This window comes from Xiphophorus couchianus, chromosome 19 (assembly GCF_001444195.1).
Source record: "Xiphophorus couchianus chromosome 19, X_couchianus-1.0, whole genome shotgun sequence".
Classification (NCBI taxonomy): Eukaryota; Metazoa; Chordata; class Actinopteri; order Cyprinodontiformes; family Poeciliidae; genus Xiphophorus; species Xiphophorus couchianus.
Genome location: NC_040246.1, coordinates 5,510,199 through 5,535,698, shown reverse-complemented (window position 1 = coordinate 5,535,698; position 25,500 = coordinate 5,510,199). Strand labels below are relative to the sequence as shown.

At 40.2% G+C, this 25,500-nt stretch overlaps 2 protein-coding genes across 3 annotated transcripts in view; both read right to left on the bottom strand.

Annotated features, from left to right (window-relative positions):
* sptb (spectrin, beta, erythrocytic) overlaps window positions 1–3,252 on the bottom strand; it is a 47,273-nt gene extending 44,021 nt beyond the window's left edge. For both annotated transcript variants that reach the window (XM_027999979.1, XM_027999981.1), the window contains exon 1: window positions 3,096–3,252. The gene's annotated coding sequence lies outside the window, so the exon portion shown is untranslated. The remainder of the gene's footprint in view (window positions 1–3,095) is intronic.
* A 905-nt stretch (window positions 3,253–4,157) lies between these two features.
* Window positions 4,158–25,500, bottom strand: part of stard9 (StAR-related lipid transfer (START) domain containing 9) — a 41,613-nt gene continuing 20,270 nt past the window's right edge. The window contains exons 8-32 of the mRNA XM_028000544.1: window positions 25,230–25,372; window positions 25,036–25,103; window positions 24,793–24,890; window positions 24,121–24,330; window positions 23,839–23,936; window positions 23,263–23,340; window positions 23,076–23,153; window positions 22,791–22,970; window positions 20,831–20,882; window positions 20,522–20,647; window positions 20,180–20,262; window positions 20,000–20,061; window positions 19,375–19,544; window positions 18,462–18,942; window positions 12,450–18,380; window positions 11,807–11,968; window positions 11,259–11,442; window positions 10,783–10,929; window positions 10,543–10,642; window positions 10,156–10,322; window positions 8,972–9,036; window positions 8,635–8,837; window positions 7,561–7,640; window positions 7,054–7,212; window positions 4,158–5,779 (exon numbers count right to left, since the gene is read on the bottom strand). Of these exons, the coding sequence (XP_027856345.1) occupies window positions 5,678–5,779; window positions 7,054–7,212; window positions 7,561–7,640; window positions 8,635–8,837; window positions 8,972–9,036; window positions 10,156–10,322; window positions 10,543–10,642; window positions 10,783–10,929; window positions 11,259–11,442; window positions 11,807–11,968; window positions 12,450–18,380; window positions 18,462–18,942; window positions 19,375–19,544; window positions 20,000–20,061; window positions 20,180–20,262; window positions 20,522–20,647; window positions 20,831–20,882; window positions 22,791–22,970; window positions 23,076–23,153; window positions 23,263–23,340; window positions 23,839–23,936; window positions 24,121–24,330; window positions 24,793–24,890; window positions 25,036–25,103; window positions 25,230–25,372 (9,227 nt within the window). The 3' untranslated portion in view covers window positions 4,158–5,677. The remainder of the gene's footprint in view (window positions 5,780–7,053; window positions 7,213–7,560; window positions 7,641–8,634; window positions 8,838–8,971; window positions 9,037–10,155; window positions 10,323–10,542; window positions 10,643–10,782; window positions 10,930–11,258; window positions 11,443–11,806; window positions 11,969–12,449; window positions 18,381–18,461; window positions 18,943–19,374; window positions 19,545–19,999; window positions 20,062–20,179; window positions 20,263–20,521; window positions 20,648–20,830; window positions 20,883–22,790; window positions 22,971–23,075; window positions 23,154–23,262; window positions 23,341–23,838; window positions 23,937–24,120; window positions 24,331–24,792; window positions 24,891–25,035; window positions 25,104–25,229; window positions 25,373–25,500) is intronic.

Here is a 25,500-nt window from a genome sequence, read left to right as displayed (position 1 = left end):
GTTATAAAAAACCTAACAATATTCTTCCATGAAAATTCCCTCCAATATCCTGAGCTAGTGGTGGTGGATTTCGTTTGGCAAATGTTTAGCCACTCATCCTCCATCAGCATTGTTTTTGCCTCCCCTTCCCATGTATTTTTAATATATAACGTTGATGTTTTTTCATCACAAACAAACATATAGTCTGGACAGCCTCTTCTTATAAGATTTACCTTTATAACCATCAATAAAGATATTTAGGTGAGTAGTTTTAACCAAACTTTATGGTCCTGATATTAAAAATTTAAAATAAAGAGCGCTAAATAGGTTGCACAAAAAAAAAAAAAAGTTGCACTTGCAATTAGTGGGCATGTGTTGGGTGATCTACAAAGAGGTGCAAAAGTGGTTTGGATCTTCCTATTTAATGAGAATGTTTTGTGTTTCTTCTCTTCTTTAAGGAGAGTAGAGAGAATATAAAATAATGAAGCTGAAAGTCACGCAGTTATAACTAATAATAATAATAATATCAATGTATTTCATTTTTAACAGTGTCTGAAAGTGTGACTACACAACAGTAAAAACATACAAAATCAGGTGCTTGCAAAATCAGGTTTGGATTAGAACAAGACAGGGTTTAAATATAGGGCTCCCCATCTGCAATGTATATTTGCACATTTAAAGCAAAGACGAATGCAGTAGTTCATGGAAAACTGCTTTTACAATGAAAGAATGATTATGTGTTATGAGTTTTATGTCACAAAAGCAAATCTCACTTGCATCTTAGTGAATAAACTAATTTCATGGTTATTTTTGCTTAAATATGACGCAGCTGGCACAGAAAACTTTTTTTTTCTGAAGCTATTATTAGCCTTCACCAGTAAAAGTAATGAAACAGAAATGTGCAGATGCCCGGTTTAAAAGCTGCACAGTGTTTGAGTCAGAGGCTCTGGATAATTTCTCATAAGTTAGAAAGTGTCAAGAGAGGCGATGAAAAAAGGCCAAGTTGAATTCCTGCAGATACCCAAAAGCTGCCTGACCTTGGAGTGCTCTTTGTACATTTTACTGGAGCATTGCAATAAGAGGACATGTTTGGACTTTTTATGGAAACCAACATAAAATAATCATTAAGCACAAAAACAACGAGCCGTGAAAGTTTGGTTTCCAGACTTAGGTCTCACTGGAATTTACTGTAAGTTCTATTTCTGTCCTTTTTAAAAATAGCATTGATGCAAACAGCAGAGCACCTGATCTGAACCTAAGCTTTCAAAGGAGAAAAAAAAGCCCACTCTTGCAGCTGTATACAGATGCCCAAACCGCACACTGGGCAGAAAACACATTAGATTGCTGTGTGTGTGTGTGTGTGTGTGTGTGTGTGTGTGTGTGTGTGTGTGTGTGTGTGTGTGTGTGTGTGTGGGTGTGTGGGCGTGTGTGCGTGTGTGTGTGTGTGTGTGTGTGTGTGGGCGTGGAGGGGACGCACATTGTGGTGAGCAGCACAAAGTGGAACCGAGATTAAGTAACAGAGCGATGTTACGGGTGTGGCCAAAGATGAGTGACCCACAGTGTGGGCATGTGTCTGAGAAACTGAAGCGTGGGCTCGTGCGCTGATGAGAATGAGGCCCGTGGTCAGGCTGAGAGTGAATCTAAAACACAAAGCTGAGCTGTGTTCCTTTACGAAGGCAGACCTAAGCTCGTAAACTGGAATATTTAGAAGCTATTTGGACCAGGCTGTACATACACTGATTATGTACATCAGCTGTTAAAGAGATCTTTTGCTGTGGTTAGTATTGCTTTGACTGTGGCGAGAGCGAGAGCTCAGCCTTGGGTGAAGGGTAAAAGGAATCAATGGTAAATAATTTCTGGAGTGTTTACACTAAAGGCTCTGCTGGTCCAGACAGAGCAACACGCTCGCATGTGTCCTTTTAGGGAAATAAGAAGAAACTCTTCATTTAAAGCAGGGAACATGTTTTTTTTTTCTTTTAATATAATAAAGTGCTTTCTATAAAGAGTGACGAATACGTAACGTAAGATTTATTTAGGGAAGAATTGAAAAGTGAAGTGAAAAAGTACAGTTCTACAGCTCATGTAAGCAATAGTAGAATGCCAGTCGTTCTTCACTTGGGGTTTTCAGGCAAATATACGAGTTATTCACCAAAATGGATAAAAGGGAACAATAATATTGTGTGAAGTTATTATTATAGGCTTTGAACTTACATAAAACGCAAGAATATGAAAGGAAGAGATGGAATGAGAATGAAGAATAAGGAATAAACTTTGACATAACTACTGACTTAAAGTGATCATTTGTGATCTCTTTCCTCTTTGTAGCCATATACACTCACTTGAATTTCCCTTGGATTTGTTTTTGTTGATTTGTCTGCTAATACAGACAACCTGACCTAGGGTTTGCCCTATTGCTATATCTACTTCTCAAATGTATTAATATAGTAAAAAGATATTTAAACTATGTATTGTTTAGATAACTGAATACAAGTGCCTTTAAAACGCATTCAAAAACTACCAGAAGCTCTAGGTGACTTATTTTTGCTTTTGAATATCTGGTATCCGGTGTATACGGTGTTTTTTGGGAAGGGTGGGAGGGGGGGGGACTTAAAAAAAAACCGTATACGGGGTTTCCATAGTTTTATGTAAACTCCTTATACATAAAACTAGATTTGTATTAAATAAAACTAGAAATAAAACTGAAATAAAACTAGATTTGTAAACTTGTCATAAACTTTCTTCAAAAGTTTATGACTTCTTGAAAGGCCGCACCAAGTTTTGCGCAGTTTTATCACCGCACTCTGCTGCGGCCTTTTTGCAGCACCAGATAACAAACAACTGAATAGTTGACGGGGTTGTTTACTGACACGAAGAAAACGAGTTTCAAGCCAAAACTAAATTTACTAGAAATACCCGTCTTATATTTATTTATTTAAAAAGGAAAAACTGACACCACTGTATATACACGGCCAGCCAACAGGTGGTTCAAGTAAACTTACCTAACAACTACAGCAGTGTTAACTATTCAGTAAGCGGTAGCTTAATTATGTTTGTCAAAAGTCACTCATTTAAATAAACAAGCGTGAATTGGCTCGTTTTTTTTTTTATTCACTTACTTAATTGTAGTAGCTTCAGTCCTCTCTGAGCGTGTTTCTTGAGTTTTCTTCCTCCCAATAAACCAATTATAATCCCATTAAAGCGGCGGGCTCAGGTCAGCGCGTGCAGAGATGTCCAGTGCGCGAGGAAGAGGAAGAAGAGGAGAAGAAGAAGAAGAAGAAGAAGAAGAAGAAGAAGAAGAAGAAGAAGGAGGAGGAGGAAGAGGACACGGTCCTGCACGGGGGACGAGGGAGAGGGGCTGAAGGCACGGCGCGCTCCGCGGTCATTCCGAAAGCCAGCGACTGACCCACCCTGCCGGGTTAAAAATAAAGTTGGCGCATCCAGTACATGATCTGTGCGCGCGGGGGGACGGACATTCCTGACAAGAGCTGGTGACTCTAAATGGCAGAGGCACTTCTGATCTCCTCGGTAACCCCACCACCCCTCCCACACCCAGCTCCGGGCTCTAATCGCGCGCACACAACATACACCCACCCTGAGAGACCCACACAGAAATGTCACCTCCACTGCTACCCCTGCATTCCACGTGGTGCAGCCAGGACAACGAGAGGCTGCTTCATTATTGTGTCCCAGAGTGGAGGCTTATGCTGGCAGTAACGCTGCTGCAGGTGCTTTAATCCATAAATAAACAAAAATCAGTGAGTAATAAAGTGTTGGGTCAGATGTTTACACTTTGTAGTTCATTTGAATGTAATGATGAAAGTGCATTAAGTGAATTTTGAAAACAAGAACTGGGTGCACATGTTTTAATTGCCTGTTTTTTTTTTCCATCTACAAAATTAAACATAGAAAATTGGGTTCATTCCAATAAACCAACAGATTTAAATGATTTTTAGAGTTTGAAAAAAATGCCTTTTGGTAAACTCTGACCCCACTTAAACTGAATTTGTGGATTACACTAAATAACAGAGACAATGGGAGGAAATCAAGCTCTTTATGAGCTCCATCTAATTCTGCTGAGAAAAGTAGTCAAATATACAAGCCAGAAGCTTGATGATGTCTACAAAAATGGCAAGATTGACGTGCAATGATCTAAAAGATTCCACATTTTGACGCACAACTTACCTCAGTTACAAATATTTATTGTTTGAATATAAAAACTGTCAAAATAAAAGGGAACAATAGATAATTAGTGACCAAAAACATCACACAGATTGCAAAAAAAACAACAACAACTGTACAACAGATTACCTAAATATAAATAAGTTTTCACAAGAAGAATGACACTGGGAAATATTTACACATAAAAATATATTTCAGAACAAATTTTTTCTCTGAGTTCCATCACATCACTCGTCACTCTTTGGTTGCTGTGAGACTGAGCCAAGAAAGCTTCCTGAACCTTCAATTAAATATTATGGCTTCACATGTGGATACAGCTGACCTGGACAGCACCTGAAGACTGCGCAAACAAAGTCACCTTTTCATCTGGAATGTTAATAAATGTGTAACAAGTACTCTGCATGCAGCTGTAAAACACAGCATTGTGCTACGCTCATTAAAAGAAGCAATACAACTATAAAACACATTTAAAAAAACACAGACTTTAGAAACAAGGAGTCATAAAATGAACTCCCTTCTTGCAGAGGCGATAGAGTAAAATGAGAGAGCACCATTTCTAGAGCCTGTCGACGTTTTGCAAACCTCTACAGCTGGTTTCAAGCGCAAGAGTTTTTCAGTTTAATTGTTCATCTGCTCGCAGTGGCCCTCACATTTATTACATCCAAATCAGTTTCCAACATTTTCCTTGTAGCTTCCTGCAGAGAGCTGGTTAACCTTCTCAGTGCTCTTACAGATAAACACAGTACATTTGAAAGCTCCTGAGTAGCAATCATTTCCTTTCATTCCTCCAGGAGGTGTTTGCCTGTTAACTGCGTAGCGCCGCTATCTAACACCAAGCATGTATGTGCCTTCCAATTGTTGCAGCAAAGCATTTCAAATCAATTCTTTGCTAAAATGAAGGACACTTATGTAAAACGTATGCGTTGCTTGAAGAAATAGAAATTTCAGAGGGAATGTTTGAGGAAAAGTTTTCCTTTGGTTATTTTTGTCCTAAGAGGCACATGTGGAAGTATTAGCACGTGTGTACAGAGGTACAGAAACAAAATCTGCCTTGTCTATCAACCAATTATCAAAAATTATTAAATAAAACACAAAGATTGCATGTGACACCCAGTGCATATGAAATTAATGTGAATAAAAGTTTCTAAAATCCTTCACAATTTCATTTTGGTCTACTATATTGTTAAAGCTGCAGCTGTTCCTAAGTGATTGTGATTTTAATCCCAGGAAGAAATGTAGACATAAATGAAACATTAAAGCAGCATAAGGTTAAGCACTTGATGCATCTTTGGTGGAACAGATTGTTAAAAGCATTCATAAACAAATATAAAAAATATCAATATTTTATATTTTTTTTAAAAATTCATTAAAAAAAAACAAAGCTGCTACAACTTTTTGTCAGGAACATGACAGTGCGTTTTGAAACAAAGAAGTCAAGTAAATAAGATCCAGGTGCAAATTCACATGTAGAACTCCCTGCTGGTGACGGTCTAGTCAAAGTCCTCACTTCTGGCGGGTTTTATGGCGCGAGGAAAACATTGAGGTCGGCGATGACGGCTGCCTGTCTCCTGGCAACTGTGTTCAAGAGCCGCTGAGGAAAAGATGGCGTTCCGAGGTCGACCTAAGTAAAAGACGCAATGTTAACGTCTACAGTCATATATAATACCATATATAAATTGACAAGAAAGTCTCTGAAAAGTTTTTTTTTTTTTTAGACATACCATTGACCCATCAACTTCCTTGTTGTGCCTGAATCAGCTGCTACAGCTTTAAATGTTTGCCAACAATTACACAGAGCTAATCCATGAGCCTCTGCTCAATGAAACTCATTTCATTAATAGTGAGAGCCCTGCCAGTAGTGAGCTATAAACTCATCGTGCCATAGATCAGCACGGCAAGTCAATATCACGTGTTGAGCCTCCCCCTACAAAACCCAAGCTGGGAATTCTCATTTTCTGGATTTTACTGCATTCATATGATATTAAGTGACAAGTACTATATAGATAATCTGTGATAGATCATGGACTACAATGCAGATGATCTATTGTCTGAGCTGTGGATGTCTGCAGCTCCTCCAGAGTCACCTCGCTGTTTTTCACTAATGTTCTCCAACTATCCTCACTAAATAACTGATAAGATTACACAAATCTGGACTCAATGTTGTAATTATGTAATTGACCTGCAATTAGCTGCACTGCAATTTACACGAGGTAAAATTTGGAAACCATGTGTCCTTTTCCTTCCAGGTAATCTACACGTTTCAGCAAGTCGTATTTAAGGCTTTCTAAGACCTTATCAATGCCAGCTTGAATGAAATTTAAGACCAAAAGAACTATAAATATAGGGAATGGTAGGGGGAGCCTGCTGTGCTACAATAAATCATCGCAAAAACCCAAGTAGTGCCAAGATACAAAAAATAAAACAGTTTACACTTACCCATGAAAGCTAACTAGCTAGCTAATTAGTAAGAGTACGTTAGCAGCTAGTTAGCAGTACCCTCAACCGCTTTGAGTCACATAACAAAATGAAGATTTTTGAGTCTGACTCAAGCTTTTGGCAGACAAGGGGGAAAAAAACTACATTCATAAATTGTTCTGCCACAACAAAATTTACGACCAATTATTAATGTATTTAAGGTCAAACACTTTTTAAAAAAAAGAAAAAGCGAGATTTTTCAATGTCATTTTAAGGCCTTAATTTCAGATTAAATGAATTGAAGACTTTTTAAGGCTGCACAGACACCCTGTCGCATTGCATTTATGCACTACCTTGTGCTGGTCTCTTACATTAAATCCTAACAAAATACAACGAATTTTGCAATTGTTACATGAAAAGACGTCAAACGTTCATGGGGTATGAATACTTCTGCGGGGAACTGTATGTATCATATCTGACCTGCAGCAAGTAAACAACTCTGGTCAGCTCCTGTCCCCCACGTACGACTGGTTGCAGGATCCAGCAGCTGGGCAGCATCTCCGCCCGGACGGCATCAACGCTTGGCCGGGGGAGGGACTCCTCGAACACAGACTGCACAGCCAGCACACGCAGACCACCCTGAGCCAGAGAGAGAAAACCATCTATAAAACAGCCGGTAAAGGGTTTTGATCAGCTAAGAGGCAACTCGACTCTGACAACGATAACAAATAGCTGACAAACACTGCCTCTGGGTCAGTGTCGTTCACGCTTTCTGTTCAGTGAGCGCGAGGCGCCGGTAAAGTGCGTGTTGTACATTTAGTGCAAGCGGAAAATTCCACCGGCTGCTGCTGAGCTGCTGCTCTCACGGTATCTAACCCGAGCAAATGGAATTTTCTCCTTATATTAAGGTGTGCAGCCGCCGCCGATTCTCGCCTGACCTCAACGCAATCATCCGGGCTGCCTGGTTGGTTTTGCGGCCAGGCTTACCTGCTTAGACTGAGTGCTGATGCAGCAGAAGTCCCGTGGCTGGGTGAGGTGGCAGGCGGACGGGTCTGTTAGGATGTAAACTGCGGAAAAAAACAAAAATGCATCAGAATCATAGTAAATACAAATGAAGTGAGTAAAACAATAAGCATGGCATTTTAAAGCTAATTTCTGTAACAAAAAAGATGATTGTCTGTAAATACATTTAGAGTGCCTTCAAATAGCATTCAACCACAAACATTTCATTGTCAAGGTGACACTTTAGTTGACGGGGTGTGCAAAAGACTGACATGACACTGTCATAAACAGAACATGCTATCAACACAAAGGAGTCTTCATGAATGTTTTTGATTGTTGTCATGAAGCGCCATTCGGTAAAGAATGACACTATTAATGAAAAGTTGGATTACAAGTGCATTAAAAGCGTCAACCTTGCATTATTCGGTAGGTAATGACACTTTTAATGCAAAGTTGCATTAAAACCTGCCTTAAAAGTCTGTTAAAATTGTCAACTTTGCATTAAAAGTGTCATTATTCACCGAATGACACTACATGACAACAGTCGTAAACATTCATGAAAACTCCTTCATCATCATGACAGATGTTATGTCACATTTATGACAGTATCGTGTCAGTCTCATGCACACTCTGACAAATAAAGTGTTACCGTTTAAGGTATTTTATTGGTATTCTACATAGGTTGACAAAAAGCTTTGAGTAATTGAAGGGGAAGGAATAAGTAACAGATTTTCAACATTTTACACAAAAGTGATATCCATTTATAGTCAGCCGCAATGAGACAACAACTTGTAAGAGGTGTAAAAGCAAATGTGGTTGTGCGATACAACAATCTTGTTATTCATGAATGAGACTGTGCTATTCAACACATGGAGAAAGGAAGTAGTCACAGGAGAGGTGAGTTTGCATAGTCTGTTAAGACCAGTAAGAACAAAATATGCTTTTTTGCTATAAGGATATAAATATTATTCATATAAAAATACACACCTTAAATTTCATGTTTAAATGTACACACCTAGAAGAGGTTGTAGGGTAGAGTGGAGAATGTTTTTGGCTCACCCAGCTGAGTGCTGTCATCTAGTGGTCGTGTCCACACAGAACGAACCGACTGGTTATACAAGTGGCTCTTGGACATCTGGCTGATTACGTTCCACAAGCTGTCCAGGGGTCTTTTCACCTCCCCAACCCCAAGAAAACCATGGACAGAGGGACTGGAGGAAGATTTGTAGTATGCCTGAATTCCTCGTTCTTCCCCTTGGTGACTGAATAAACAAATGATTACGTTTCAGTAAGCTGCACACATACATTAGTTAGTTTAGTTGAGGTTGTGAGGAACGTATTTTAATTGCTTTACAAGCTGAGAGTATTTCAAAATGTTAAATCAGAGGAAGCTCACCTCCACCCCGCAGAAGCTTTGCCCCTCAAAAAGTTGCCCAAATCCCCAAAAGAAGCCAGTCGGACCTGGTGAGAAAGAATTTCTCGCTAAAACTTTGAACAAATACCTGAAATACCATGTCACAAAGTCTCATTTCTTTATGTATTGGTGGAAAAACAGCAAACTAATGCAGTGATTTCTTAGGAAAAAAATAAGTGCTAGTACAACTTTTATTTTATATAACCACCTTTATTTTATAACACAGCTAGAATTCTCTTGGCTATTTCATAGCAGCTAATAAAGAGGCTGAGGAAGATCATCAGGATGTTTGGATCATTGTCATCATTATCAGAAACTTTCAATATTGCATGTCCATGTGACCCAAAATTCAGATGGTACGTATTTTATATTCTACTAGGTTTTAAATTCAAAACTCATTGATTAAAGCACAGTTCTAATACATGGACACATTCTGTGCAATAATATAAAAATATAACTTAAATATTTGTTATTTTCTGTTCTCATGCAGACTGAAGTTGATTTAACCCACAGAATCGAACATTTCGATTCAGTACTGAAAATACACTGATTTCCCAAGGTCCCCATACAGTTTTCCTTAAAAAATTCCAGATCTTTCCATGATCAAATTTTTGGATTTTATTTTTCATGTTTTTATTTTTTAAAGACTTTGGTCATTTCAGTTGAAAGTGTTAATTTTGAACCTGCTTGAACAGTAGTCTGATCTGTAGGTTTTACAAATAAGACAAAAACACAGATCTGAAATAAGTTTAAAATTTTCTAAATGTGGCACTTGGTTATTTCACTACTTTTAAAGTATCTGGACTAATTTAAATCAACTCTATTTTAAAATCTCCAATTCTGACTGGAAAATTATTGATTAAATGCAGAATCTTTAAACATTTTTTGAACTTTGCTAGTTGTATTTTGTTTCTAAAAAATTCAAAATAATGAAATTTTTTATGATTTGTTTGGCAGATTGACCATTGACACTATTGGTAGCATTGTTGCCCTACAGCAAGAAGGTTCTGGGTTTGAATCCCAGTGTGGGGTCTTTCTTTCGAGAGATATCTCAAAGCTACACTGTTCAGTATTATAGAAAACTTGTCAAATACATAATTACAAAGCAAACCTATAATAGAATTTTTCCTGGGGAAAAATAAAAAATACATTTCTGTCAACTTTACCTCAGCCAGAGCCTGACAGACGAGGGTGGATGTGATGTCTTGATGTGCTGTAGATATGGAGGTGACTGAGCCAAAGGAAGCAGTGCGCTGACGTGCAACAACAGGGGGCGATGGAGAGGAGGTCATCAATGGCTCAAAGCTGCTAACAGGAAGCTCAAGCCGAACATCTGATAAAACACATTTATAATGAAGAAAGGAAATGCAGCAGGTATGGAAATAAAGACACGTCACCAGTTTTAGACTTGACTATAAAATGCATTCTCCTGTAAATATTGCTGTATAAAGTAAGTCTTTCTACCAGAAGGTATCTCGTAAACAGTAAACATTAAAATATTTGTCATTTCAAAAAGTCTACTTGAGGATTAGAAATGAGTCTTGTGCAGTTACCCTGAGCTGACAGCCATGATTGTTTTGTTTTCACACTCTGAAAACCGCAGACGGGAGGCCGTGTCCTTAGCTTCAACCCCTCGCCCTGGACCCCAACAATCTAGCAACAGACAGCATCAATAATGCAATAAGTCCCAGAGTTACATCTTACAGTGGAAAAATACCCCAACCACTCAGACTGAGAATTTTAAGAGCAAAGCAGTGTTTTTAATCCCAAATAATCTGTAAAAGTGTGTAAACCTGTTGATTTAATGCTGCTCTGTTGCATAGCTGTGGCTGAGTAGTGTTGCCACTGTTGTATCCAGAAGTTGGTCCAGAGGAAAGACTCAGACTGGATCCTGTGCACAAAGTGCTGTTGCTGATTATGGTCCGATGCTTCAGGTCGTCCTGAGGAAATCATGTCAACAGAAGTCAGATTTACTGTGTTCATGTAGCAAAACACTAATATAAAATCATCTTTTCAAACTTTTACAAACTGCTTCAATCTCGGTGTCTTAAAAATCTAAATTTAATTGCTAGCAGCTACAAACATTTAATTTCATTTGAAAGTAAAATTAACAGCATCCAACATTTACTAGGTACGTGTTATTATCTACAGTGGAGTATCTTGCAGATTGTGAACCTCACAAGAGGGGATCTTTAGCTACTCAATAATGTCATTTTGCACTCAGAGGAAGTTAATTATGATTCTGCCAATTATAGACGGGACAACTGACCTTTATTCCCTGAGACAGAGTCTGCTGCTGTATCCTTTGTTTCTCCAGCTCAGTCCGCTCTCTCAGCCGTTCTCGAGCCTTAGCGATCTCCGTCTTGGCTTCTTCCCGGGCTCGGCTGTAGTCTCGCAGCAGCTGCTCAATGTCTGGTGGGCACTGTCCCACTTCTCTTGTAGGTTCTGGTAAACTGTGGTACAGATGATTTGGTATTAAAAAAAAGAAAAGTAGAACTTCCACACTGGTGAAATTAGCAAAAACATATGTGCTCACATCAACAAACATGTACAGCGGAGTAGATGTTTTGTTTTAAAGAAAGAACCATGAACTACTCAAGCTGGTTACATCAGATCTTGATGACTTCATCAAAGCGTTTGTCTAATTAAACAACTTTCTTCTGGTAATACTTCATCTTTATCCTGCTAATAATTTGTCATCGCTCTCGTAATAAAAAAAAATTAAAAATTAGTCTGGCCCTAATGCTCCACTGTACAGATAAATATTATTCCATTAGGCTATATGTTTCTAATATCCAGTGACATTCAGTGTCTCACCTAGTGACTTCTTGTCGTCCATGGTATTCTTTGCGGTGGTTGCGTGTGGGATCAGCTTCCTGTGGCGGGGGATGTTTGCTGGGGCTCAGACTGCGAGCTCTTCTGTAATTCTGGAGGCGTTCTTCCCTCTCCCGCCTTAAAGCCTCGATGCTCCGGCGGTGCCTGAGAGGATCAAGAAATTAAATAGCTGTAGCACCTTTGAGGGTAAAGAATATGTCTGAGCTGAATTTGCAGCACTGAATTTACATTGTGACCTAAATGTGTGGGTGAATTTATTAAACTGACATTCATGGTCTAGTCAAGTTCCTACTAAGAACTTTTTTTCCTGGTAAACTAGGAATCTGAAAGCAGGAAAAAATCATATATTCTGTACATCTTTTGCACAGCATCTAAATTTTATTGCCAGAAGAGCTAAGAAGCGGTAGTCTATGCTGATTTGGATGTATAGCACATTACTGCGTTTCACCGAGAAATCTAATTAAGAGTTCATGTGACAGACCAACACAAGGTAGAGCATAAATGTCAAATCTAAAGGGGAATACATGTGGCTTTCAAATCGGTTTAAAAACGAAACAATTAAAATCTTAATAAAATATGCATTCAAATAAGTTCTTGAAGAATGAATACTTTTCTTGGTCCTCACCTGTCATACAGCTCCTGTTTGGATGCAGCGGAGGTCAGCGGCTGCAGTTCCTCTTTGGACCTTTGGGACAGCAACTTTAACAACGCATCCGTCTCTCCCAGGCCGTAGTGAAGCTTAGCCTCCGTCAGCTCTACAGTCAAAGGCGTCAGGCTCGTACTGAGGTTGACGCTCGCCATCACTCGCTCTCTCTCCCGTTGCAGATTCAGTATCTCTCGGGATCTTCTGTCATTTTGTGCCACAACATCCAGGTTTGAACCCGTGCTGTCCATATCGTCCCATTCAGCACGGTTTCTGTCGTCTTTGTTTGAGCATCGTGGCTGTTGATTCTGGCCAACTCCTGACCAGTTGGTGAACTTGTTGTGCACGGGCAGGTCGTCTGGGACTATCTGATGGTCATCCCAAGGAGAAACACTTGTTGCAACTTCGGTGTTCACAAGAACTTCTGTACCGCACTCACTGTGCGCCAGTGATACCGTGTCATCCTCTTTCAGTTGATTTCTACAGTCACTGAAGGGTGATAAATGGCCAATATCAATGCAAACATCTCCGGAAGCACTTGTGAAATTGGATTCTTGCCCTTGCCACTCATGCGCAACTGCTTGTCTCACGGTAGGAAAAAAGTGGTTGTGCCTCTCTGAGAGGGTCCTGTGGTTGTCTTCTTCTTCGCAGGTCACTTTTCTCTTCACAATGTCTGCGTCTATATCCGATGGTGACCTAAGACTTGAAGAACTCGTACAGACGTCTTGAGGATTTGAACAACTCATTTCACTCACTCTCTCAAGAGATATAGTTTCTGATGTAGTGGAAAAAGCATCTAAACACTGTTTAGCATTTTCAGCAGAAGGAACTGCAGGTGTGCCCTCCTTAGAGGAATGGCTTGTTTGCTGATTCCTATATTTTGGTTGACAGTGTACTGATTGTTTTCCGCTCTGCCTTGAACCTAATCTAGTTCCCACAGTAACAATGGGAGATGAGGCACGGTCTGTAAATGTTGCTTGTTTTTTAATAAAGCCAGTTGGATTGCTTGCTAACGACACGCTGTGGTTTTCTTGAAAGCACTTTCTTGATGATCTGGAGGTGACTGCAACATTTCTGCGGCTTGATTCCTCAAGAGTGCTTTGCTTCGAGGCCTGAGAGGAAGCAGATTTTGCACGCCTGTGACAACTTGCTGCTGTCTTTGTGAACGCCAATATCTGAGGGTCATTATCTGACTGAGGTGCAACAGAGACATTGAAGTTTTGCATTGTCTCAGCATCTTTTTTAACCACTCTGTGCATACTCTTGTCTTCAGGACCAATCACTTTCACAATCACCTTAACTTCATAAGATTTAGCCTTCTCTCTGAGTATTTCATTACCAGCAGCCTTGCCGCTCATTACATTCACCAGCTCCTCCGTCTGGATTCCGACGTCTAAGGCTGTTTGAACTGAGCGGTCTTTCTTGCTACATCCATGCGAATCACTGCATAACAAGCTACGATGTGATGAGCTGCTACTCCTAGGACTGGATTTGCTCACTTCACCCGTCCTCATCCCCTGAACATCTCCCAGCAGGTCTGAAGTGCTGTCGATAAGCTTGGAGAGATGAGCAGACATGGTTTCCATACTTGCCCACGTTGAGGATTTTTTAATATCCACTTTGCTCCTCTGGGACAAAGGAACATCAGTGTTGCTTCTTTTGTGGCGATCTTTCCTCTTTAGACTGCTGTTACTGATTGTGCCAAGCCTCGATTCGGTTTGAGAACCGTGTTCACGCATCTTTCTCCTTTGCAGCTGCATTTTGCTCGTCTTTGACTCTTGCTCGGATGAGTAAACGAGCATGATTTCATTGACCTGACTTGAATTGACACCACAACCGGCAACGTCATTACCGGAAGCGTTTATTGCCTGACTGCATGTCTCTGCCTGTGCTTTCTTGTGCTGTGTAGCAACTCTCTCTCTATGATCCTCAATGCTACTGAGGGTACTGGAGAGCCCCTTGTTGGTGGCGTACGTACTCAGGTGCGAGTTAAAAGGAGAATTCAGCCCATTCAAGCCGTTGTCAGCACTGGAGCATCTTACTAGGCGTTTCTCAGAGCTGTTCAAGAGAGGAGATTTAATAGATAGGTCAGCGGCACTTCCAAACACAGGGGTCTTGTAGCAGTGTTGGTTTGAGTCGCTGTGTTGCCACTGATGGACAAAGGGGTTGATATCACTGGATGCAAAATGGATGGGTGAGCCCTGGCAATGTGGTGTGTGCTGTGCTTCACTTTGCTTTTCGTTCAGGTGGCTTTTTTCTGCATCCACCCTCTGGAATGCAGTATGGAGCGGTAAAGAGTGCCTTGGTGGAATGTAATCCATCTTAAATTCTTTATTTTCACCATAATTCCCTTTAAGGATTTCTGTCTTACATTTACTTGTAGAAAGAGATACAAGACTTTCTTCATTGCTAGGTCTTCCTAGCAGCCAGCAATAATGCCTCCTATTCCCTTGCTTCTCCTCGTCATCTTCATCCGATGACTTGAGAGAAGAATCAGAGAAAGAAGCAGGACGAGTTTTGACATCAGACTTTCTGAACCGCTTTGTTTTTTTCTTCCTAAGAGCAAGATTACCTGGTGTAACAGTTGTGTTTATGGTTATGGTGGCCTCTTTGGACATTACGGAAGAACCTGCTTGTGATGTTTTTAGATCTTTATCAGAGGGAATCGTTTTAGCATTCAACTCCTGCACGCATATTTCATCCTTTGGATCGAAAGAAAAAGTCTCAACCCCTTTATCATTGTTTGCCACACAAAACTCTTTGTTGTTTATTTGATGATTTTTGTTGAAGTTGCTCTGTGAATTTGGACATTTGGCATTTGAATTGATACCACCAACAGAAGTCTGAGCTATGTTCTGTGTACATATCTGTTGACAATTTAGCTGATCCTGTGTTGTGAGAGGCTTGCTTCCAGCTTTGTGGTAGAGTTCAACATTTTCTCCATGGGTAGGAGAAAGTTTGATTTGACTGCAGAGGTGTTTGACTGCTTTTACTTGATGAGTTAAGAATTCTGCTGCAGACTGATCAACATTGGTTCTAAATACCTTAATCATGTGTGGTGAGCTTTGTTCAGGTGAATGACTGCTTGTTTTTACACCATCGGTTATGAAGTTTTTACTGACATCGTCTGAAACAGATGAGAGATACTTCAAATTTGCGTGGGTCAAGGCGGAAGCTGTGTCATGGATACATTTGTGAAGCTGCTGTCTTAAGTGTTGAGTTTGGAGTTGAGGAATGAGATCAAAATTAAAATGATCAGAATCTTTATTTGAGTAAATGTTACTGGTGATCATATCAGGGGCATAGGTTACTTTGGGTGAAGCTTCGTCTGTTACTTTTTGAGGTAGAGCATTTTTCCCCTTTGGGTTTCCTAGGCCTTCATGACTAGTACTCTGTTTCATATGTGATCCCAAATGCTCAGCTGTGATTAATGCATGCACATCGGTACATATTTTTCCTTCTTTCACATCTTCACTCCTCTCATCTTTCTGCTGGTCATGCATCCATCTACATTCATTACAATCAGAGCTAAAATGACATGCAGACGATGGCAAAATACACAGACTGTGACTTTTGCTCATCCCTCCCGACGAATCTACATGCTCTTTTATCACTTCAGAGATTCTCAGATCAATAGCGCTGCATATGGCTTCCGACCTGCATACGTGCTTTGCTTTTTCTTGATGTTTCCTGTCAATATCAGTGTCGTACTTAACCCTTTCTGTTACTTCAAAATCTTTATTTGCTATTACATCTCCCCTTCTCACACACTCATTATCTCCAACAGCGGCTTCATACTGAGAACTCTTGTCCTCGAAGATTTGGCTGCTTGGTTCAAGTTTGATGTTCTGAAGATCAGAAACTGGCCTTGAATCTGAAGCAACCGAATGTTGTTTATCACAGCCATCAACAGAAGAAGAGTGAAATCCTTGGCTGTTCGACTTCCCTTTGGAGGCACTGCTGCTGTTATCGTCATCAGACCAAACACCTTCCAAGCCGTCACCTGGTGCCGAGGAGAAAGTTTCCAACTCCCCGCCGTCGCTCCTTTTTGGAATTTTCAGGCAGCCTATAAAAGCACTCTGGTGCTCTTTGTTCCTTTTCCTGGAACTTTTACAGGCCAATTTAACAACTTCCTGCTGGGGAGCAACGGACAGCTCATTGCTTTTGGTTTCCTCCCATTTAACTGATCTATCCTCTGGGTTCCTAAAATAATTTAGCTGTAAATCTCGGACATTTTCAACACCTACATCTGTTGCTTCTTTGTCAATTGAGGGTTGAAACGGATTTAAAGGATCAGGTCTGTTGTCGGATGGAAAACTTGAGCCACACGGTGCAGACACAGCATCTGTAGGCTCGTGAAATGTGTCTGATGTTGCTTGGAGAATGTCTTTTTGTGACATGCAAATAGTTTGATGTACAGATTCTAGAGAAGTTTTAAAGGTCGTTGTATTGATTTCTCCAAACCGATCCGTTGGGAACTCTTCACAGTTTCCTAATGTCAAGACATTTTTTAAAGCTCCAAAAGCACCAGAGTGTCTCAACCCTAAACGGCGCTGATTGAGCTCTGAACTATTTAAAGCCTCAGAGTTAAAACATCTAGAGTCACTGTGTGAGTCTGACAGATTCCCGCTAACTGGACTAGGGCTGCTGCTGTTACTGTCTGCATTCAAGAGCAAAACTTTTCTTGGTAAAGGCAGAGAAACCCCATCAGTCCTCTGGCTTTCAGTCGTATCTGCAGAGGACAAAACATCAGCAAGAGCCAGCAAGCTTTCTGGCGGTTTCACATTGCAGGTGCCGGTCTGCAGGTTCCTGAAATCCTCAATCAATTTGTGCACACTGGTGGCTTCTAATGAGCTCTGATTTGGGGATTTCCTTGTAGCATCACGACTCAAATGCGCCTCTGCTGCGGTTACGGAATCTGTTACTCGCGAGTAAGTTTCAATTGCTGCTTGTTTGCGCTTTTTAACCACTGAGAATTTCCAGCCATTCTCCACGGTTAAAGAATCTTTAGACATTTCGCTGTCGTTGCTTTCTGCTTCACTCGGAGCCGAATCTTCACGTGTCAAATGCTCAGCCAGCGCGGTTGCGTAAGCAGAGGACAGAGAGTCGAGAGAGAAAAGGCTCTCGCAGTCTGATGTTGCTTCATCCCCTTCCTCTTGCTCTTCGAACCATCCAAACAGTTTTGGATGGCCTTCTACACATCCGTTGCTCTTATTCGTCAGTGCCTCGGTGCTATGCCAGCGTCTCTGTTTGTGGCTATCAAACAGATTCCTCTGATCAAGCTCCTCGCATGACACAGTTGCTTTGATGGTACCATTCTGATTAGCTGAAGAACCTTTCAGGCTCTTGTCTACTCTTCGTCTCCAAGGGAATTTACCTGCAATCCTCCCCAGAGGCTTAAGAACTCTCCGTCCCTTTACACCTGATGGTGATTTTCTGAAAACTTTTGATAGAGCCGTTTTTATCCTGGGCCCTACAAAATGAGACAATGATCTGCTGATGGTTTTACTTCCACTGTTGTCTCCTTTTCCATCAGTAGACACTTTATCTGTTTTGGATATTTGTAGATTTTCTTTACAGACGGGAAGCGACACAGCTCTGAGAGGTGATTTTGATACAGCTGTAGGCTTTTTGCCCAATTTGTTCTTAAATAACATGTCTCGGTTTGGCAGCAGAGGTTTTCTTCCCAGCTGGCCCAAACATGGTTGAAGCTGTGGTTCCTCGGTTTGTCTGGTGTTTCCGAAAGGGTTTACTTTATTCTGATTGTGTCCAGAGGAGATGGAGCCTGAGCAACTTTGGGTTCTTCCTCGAGGGATATATTCCTCAGAAACCCATTTTCTGCCGCTAATGGGATCGGACGTAGTTGCTGAATTTAAAGATTGTTCCACAGACTTGTTTCTCTTGAGGAAGTGCCTAATAATGGGTGGAAAAGAAAAGAAAGATTTAAGATTAAGCTCATTTAAATCAAGGGGGACAAAAAGTCAATACACTTACTTAAAGATAGGTGTACGCTGTGGGTAGAGCCGAGACAGCAGATCTACTGAAAACGAGTGTCTTCGTGACACAAAGGATTGTTCTTCTAGCTTCGAAGGTGAGCCCATCTCTAGAGACTGTTGGACATTTGGTCCAGGAGGAAGTTTACTTTCCAGATGCTGTAACTCTCTCTTAGCGTCCAGCAGATGCTGTTTGTTGGCGATTTTCTGCAGCTGGCAGTGCAGCTTTTTCCGACGGATACGAACCTCAGTGCAGCGGAGGGCGTGATGCTTCAACAGCTCATCCTGCACGGTTTTCTTCCTGGCCCTCACTGCCTTGCAAGGATATTCAATGATAATATTCTTCTGACCAATGAACACCTGACTTGTAAGTTTCTCCAGAAGAGGAGCGGGGAAGGGGTCAGTTTGGACACCAGAGTCTTGCTTCACTTGCTCCTCTGCTGTTTTCAGGAGGAGTTTCTCATGCAAAATCCACTGATGCACTGTGGTGAAAAAAGAAAAAAACAACGTTGATAAGCACTACAAACCAGAAAGTACATTCTCAAAATGTACTTTTACTCTGATAAACAACCTTCATTGGGATGTATATTCTAATTTATCTACAATGTCTGTAGACATAATGTAGTCAATAAAACTTTCAGCTGTGACTCCTTTGAAAATATTAACATCTCTCATTTTTCTTCTACTTTACAATTATCCAGTAATTGTAATGTAAATATCACATTAAATCCCACTGAAATAAAGGCAGATTTGTGGCTTTAATGATCAAATATTGGAAAAGTTCAAGGGTATGGATGCTTCTTCAAGGCGTTGTATAAAAAGGTGCAAACATTTTGATTGCAACATATTTCCAATTTGATTTTGACTTTTGAAACTGAAACTTAAGGGAACATTTAATAAGAGAGAAAACCCACTGTCAGAGTACTGCTGCCGGAGCTGGGCCTGCTCTCTATCCAGCTCTCCTTCGGCCCTCCTCTGCTCTGCCTGAATCTCCTGCCGCAAACTCTCCACATAGCGCTTCTGCTCCTCCACGCGCCGTCTGACTGCAAACTCCTCAGTGAAATCCAGCTTCAGTTCTTTCACACTAGAAAACCGAAACAGGACTCGCGCAATGAGAACATGTGAAATAATAAAGCACTGAAAAAATGTAAAAGCATTTCAACTTCATTAATGGATCACTCAATAAAAAGATTAAATTATGATTTGTTGGTTGTGCAGGGAGGTTTCAAGCAAAAGCAGTCGTCAGCAGTAACTAAGCAACGCCCGAGGCTGAACTGTAAACAGCAACTGGGGACAGTGTGATATGTTTGAAACCACACCAACAGCAGCCTGAAGCGTTGCTTGGATGTTGTTATAACTCTTTTAACTCCTAATAAATGTTTATAATCACAGAGCTGCAAAGAGGTCTAACTGTACTCCACACACATACACACACCCCTACACCCCCCACACTCCTCCACACTCATGTGAGTGATAAATAATGTAAGATGTAATTGCTTTTGTTCTGAGTTTCTCTTTCTGCTTGGGGATGGTACTTACTCATCGTCAGGAGGCAGGGAGCAAAAGTCAACATAGCTGCACGTTGAACCACCTTCGCTGACCTGAAAACAGCAAAATAAAAAGGCAGGTTTACTTTAAAACACATTTTAATCACTCAAAACATAATATTTATGCAAATTATGGTGGATTAAATGTTAGTTTAGGTGAGCAGATACCTACCCGTCTTCGCTCCCGAAGGATGGCTGCCTCTGCCGGGTGGTTGAAGCGGAATTTATGCGCTCCTCCCAACATAATCACGGTCCCTGGAGGTGCAGAGAGGTATTCTTTATAACATGCTGCGCTCAGCTCATTGCAAGCTCAGGTCACAGATGTGTGCATTTGCTGCTGTTTTTGAGTGTTTGCGTGCTCCCTCCTCAACAGGTATCATTTTAAATAACATGACATCCTGAGATTAACCGCAGTCAGAGTTGAAGATGTCTAACTTTGCTGATTTTCCAAATCTTCGCCCATTACGGACACAGACGTTATCATCAAATGGCTTCATCGACGACCACAACTGACCTTGAGCCAGTCTGCAGGGCTCGGTGACCTCTCTGTCGTTGAGCAGGCAGATGCAACCCGGCAGCGGTCGCAGCGTTACCACACCCCCGTGGTTTTCAATCTCGCAGCGGGAACTGCCCTGAGCGACTACAAACAGGATTCAGAGATGGCTTCATACATGCTGATATAGAAAGCTGTGTCGATGCTCTACAGATGCAACGTTCAAGGACAACAAAAGTGACTAAAAGATTATTTAACTTTACATGACCCACTATTAGCAGTTATGAATTTACAACTTAAGAAAAAAAATACATATATTTGTATTTTTACCTATATGTGGTTCTTCATGCTGCTTCTGAGGTCCAATGCGGGTGATTCCTTCCTATAATAAAGTAAACAAAAGTGCAAAAGGAGCAGTTGTAATGAAAACTACACAAATTAAGACAGAACTGAATAAAATAAAAGCATTTTTTTCTGAATGAAACCATTTTTCTCCAACAGTGTGTGTGTTTTGTTAAATAGGAGTAGCAGTTCAGATTATATGAAAGTTAACACTGCATTATTTTTAAACATTCTCAGCCATCTTCCCATCAACTATGATCAGCTTTCCTGTCCCCGCAGCATGATGCTCCCACCACTATGTCTTACAGTAGGCATTAATCATTAAAAAAAAAATTTCAAGAGAAAATTTGTCACGGCAAAGGTAAATCTTAACAAAATATGGCATGAAAACCCACAAAACTGGTATTTTAACTATTTTCTCTGCTGCTTGTTCCATGAGAAAAATAAATAAATATCAATACATTGAAAAATGTAATCAAAGTTATTGTATGCAGATACCCTTTTTTATATCACTAGGGTGCCGAAGAAGTCTAAAAATGGATATGTGTTTTTTAAGAATATTATTTTGTTTGTGGGGCTATGATTGTTCTGACATGAGGTCACAGCTATACAGTTGCTTAAAAAGACTGAAAAGAAGTTGTACATAATATATTTTTAGCATTTTAAATTTATATCGCCCACCCTTATTATTTTATGACACATTTTTCTGAAAGCATAGCATTTTACATGTAAGATTTATTTGCCTGATCTGAATCGGTTTGATAAGCTAACCTAACTTTGAAGTCAATGAAATTCCAGATAATCAATTTTATAACTAGGTAACTTCTAAAGTTGTGCTGGATTTTATTTTGAGATATTAGAGGTATTAGAAAGGTGTGTAAATACGAACAAATTTTCTGACTTTCATTTGTAAAACAAATCAAAAATCATGCATAATTTTCCTTCCATTTTTCTCTTATGCACAACTTTGTCCCAATAAAATACATTCAAGATTCACTGTGCTGGAAGGGATTTTAAGTGCAGTTTGACTCAAAATGTGAATGTTTTGGCATAAAGTTGTACCAACACTTTCGAAAGAAAAGGAAAGACAGGAAAAGGAAAAACAAAGCCCTGAAGGGAAAGGGGTAAGGTTGCGATAAAAGGGGGTGTTGCGATAACTCACTCCAACAGTGACATACAAAAATAACTGCATTCTATTCTAATCTTTAAACTAACCTGACAAGTAAAAAAAAACACAAAACATTGTTTACTCTTTTGTGTTATCGAAAGAGTATCACAATTTTCTTATATCTTATCAGGACTACGTAAGTCCCGAGTGGTCTCATCGCGCATCACATGCGTGAAGCGGTGTAATTGTCAAGCCTGAGGATATGCCTGTCAATGTCAGAATCGGGACAGTTTAGGCTCCTCCGAGTTCCCGTCGTAGAGCTAACAGTATTTGATCCGATCATGCTTTGTGAACAGCAACAGAGAGACACTGACACACATTGAAGAGGGGCGGGGGGAACTGACAGGACAGAGGGAAGGCAACACAACGCACCTTTAGTCAAGAGGGATTTTTTTTTAGCAGGGACAAATATCAGTGTGAAGAGAAGAGGAATCTAGATAGAAAGAAGGAAAAGGTTGGAGTCAGGGAAGCTGGCAAAGATGCTGAAAAAAGTAGAGCAAGTCTGAAGAAAGTGCTTGATTTAAGCATCCTGCCATTTCTTCTTAAGTGTATTTTTCTAACAATGTGTGATAGATATACATCTCTAGGGTTTAAAAAAATGTGAGACAGAAAGATAAAAGATTATCAGAAACACTTTCATACCACAGTATAAACTACTGCCAAAACTAATCTAAAAACAATTCTGATTTCACAAAATGAAAAACTGACTGTTCTCGAATGATTTACTCAAGAATGCTACAGATTTAATCTTTTTTTTTTTTTTTTTAAGGATCCTCATACCTTGAGATGATAAAACACAATCCCAGTACTGAGGACATCTCTGTCCAGAGAAACCAGGTGTGGCTGAAGGGAGTTGATGAGGAAACCGGCCTGGTCTCCGTTGATGTCCACACTGTATCTCTCCAGCAGCTCCTTCTTGTCTCTCCAGCTCTCCGACCAGTCCTTTGTCAGCTGCTCCACCTGCATGAAGGAATAAATGAACTGTTAGAGCGACTCAAAGAACAGCATAAAAATGCGATTTGAGAAAGAAGTGGATGTTTGGGATCTTGTTTCTTTCTCTGGTACCTTTAGCTCATTTTGTAGCACCATTTCCGAAAGGTTTCCGTCTCTCTCGTCACTCAGAGACGGGCTGGGATTACGTTGCTGTCCATTTATAGAGCAAAAAATAATCAGTCAACAATGAAAAAAATGATGCAAGCATCATGATGCACTGCAGTGTCTGAAATGCTTGAGCAGTAAAACGTTACCATACCAACTCAAAGCTGAGCAGCATGCTCTTCAACCTGTCAATCTCCTCTCTCAGCTCCCGGATGAGCCGCACATTTGCATCCTGCACAAGGAATTAAAGCATAACCAAAACCTGGTCAGAGATTCCAATCTAACATTAAATGCATTCAACACTATCAGTACAATTTTGGCTTAATTTTTGCTCTAGATATGCTGGTCTTTCTTTTTTTCTTTTTTTTAGCAAATAGCTTTTTTTGAGTCTGTGTGCTCCAACTATCGATAGATTACTAAAACAGTTCATGATTACTTCAATAATCAATCACTCATAATTAATTGTTTGAGACCTAAAATATTTCTAAAATGAATAAAACATTTATGAAAATAAAAACTAATGAAATGTAAAATAGGATATTACTTGAGCAAAAATGGTTAAAAAAAAAAGGAATATGAAAAATTTTGAAAATAAAATAATTCAACGTTATTCTTAAACTCAATAAAACCTTAGAAGTTAAACAGAAATAAAACATGTGGATAAAAATCCAAGAAAAATGCCTAATTATATTATTTCTATTTACTTTTAAGAACCTGAAGAGCCACTCACCTCATTAACACGAGGCTTGTTGACAATGTTCCTGGCGTGCGCAGCATAGCGCAGGGTGCTCAGGGTCTCGTTGTAGCTGTTAGCAGAGGGCGACACCGCTGCAACACAATGACACACAAAAGAATCCCCAGCATAAAAACGTCTGATATGAATTAAGAACAATATTTCTATCAATGCAACAAAAAGAGCAGTGTTTCCGATTAACAGTTTACATATGCCAATTGCTTCAACACATGCATGTCACAACAATCGTTTGGCTCCAATCTGAAAAGCAATACCTACTTGCGATCATAATTGTCTTCGAGTTGCCACCCAGACTGTCTTTTAGTAGCCAAGTCAGGACTGAGTCTCTGTAGGGAATGAAGCAGAGTCTTCTTCCACCTCCAGCTCCTCCAGACAGCGAGCTGCTGTGACTGCCCAACGTGCTGCTGTCACCCTCAGAGGCCACGCTGTTGATGCTCTGACAGCTGCTCGACATCTGGGAGTTCTGGGCTGCGGCATTCGAGGTAAAGAGGTGGAAGGGTGTGAAAAGAGTGTAAAAAAAACAACAACAACACAGGAACGGTGTAAAACATGAGGTCTGTTTGATCCAAATAAAAACACATACTGTAGTGCCTACCAAAGGTACTTACAAACAAAAACTTCAATGAATCTGTTGAGATTTTTTTGTTTGTACTAACATGAGGTAGAAGGAAATGGTAAATGATTTAACATCCTCTGATACGGATTCATAAAAACAATTACAACAAATGGGGAAGGAAAAGGTACAAAGTGACTCAGCTTTTTATGTTTAATACATGTTAAAAACAATATGCAATGACACATTTTGCGTGTTTTATGTTGATCTATTACATAAAATCCCAATAAAATACGTTGACGTTTGAGGTTAAAATGTTACAAAAAAGTAAAATGCGCTATATATTCTGATCTGTAAGAACGTCTGACTTCATTTACCCAGAGCAGAAATGACAATGCCCAAAGTGACCAGTGACTTGTTGATGTTGGAGCCCTCTGTCAGTCTGTCCCGGCAGTACTGGGGGTCTGCTCTCTCACTGTGAGACACAATATAAGCATTAATAGAGATTAATGCCATCCTTCATTGAAGAAAAATCTGAGGGCAGCAGTTAATATCCACCAGGGGGCACTTTTAGGAATGATTTCAAAAGAGGGGAAAAAAAACCATCAAAACACTTTCACCTTCCAGCCAAGTCCACCAGGTTAATTTTGCTGACCGTTTCAGAAGGCAGGTTATTTTCTAGTATTGCCTGTGGAAGGAGAGACGGTCAAATCTATCTGTAAGCACTAAGTTGGCAAAGCTGTACAATGATCACTGCATATACGTTGCATTTATTAACTAAGAAAACTTTATAAAAGTTGTGAAATGTAACCACCTGTGTGTACTGAATAGTAAAGATGGCATGGGATCTGCTGCTGGTGTCGTGGTTGTGGGTTGCTGCCGTCATGCGGTTAGCGATGCCTTCCTCCAGAAGGTCTATGGCCTGTTTGCAGTCGGTGACCATGTGCTGTGAAAGATCTGATTTTAACGAGACAGAAAAAACATTGAAGATTTACTACTTAGTAATGTTTTCCACAGTGGAAAGTAATCCAATTGAACGTTTTACTGAGAAACTCCCTGTCAATGGCTCCACCAACAACCAGGTA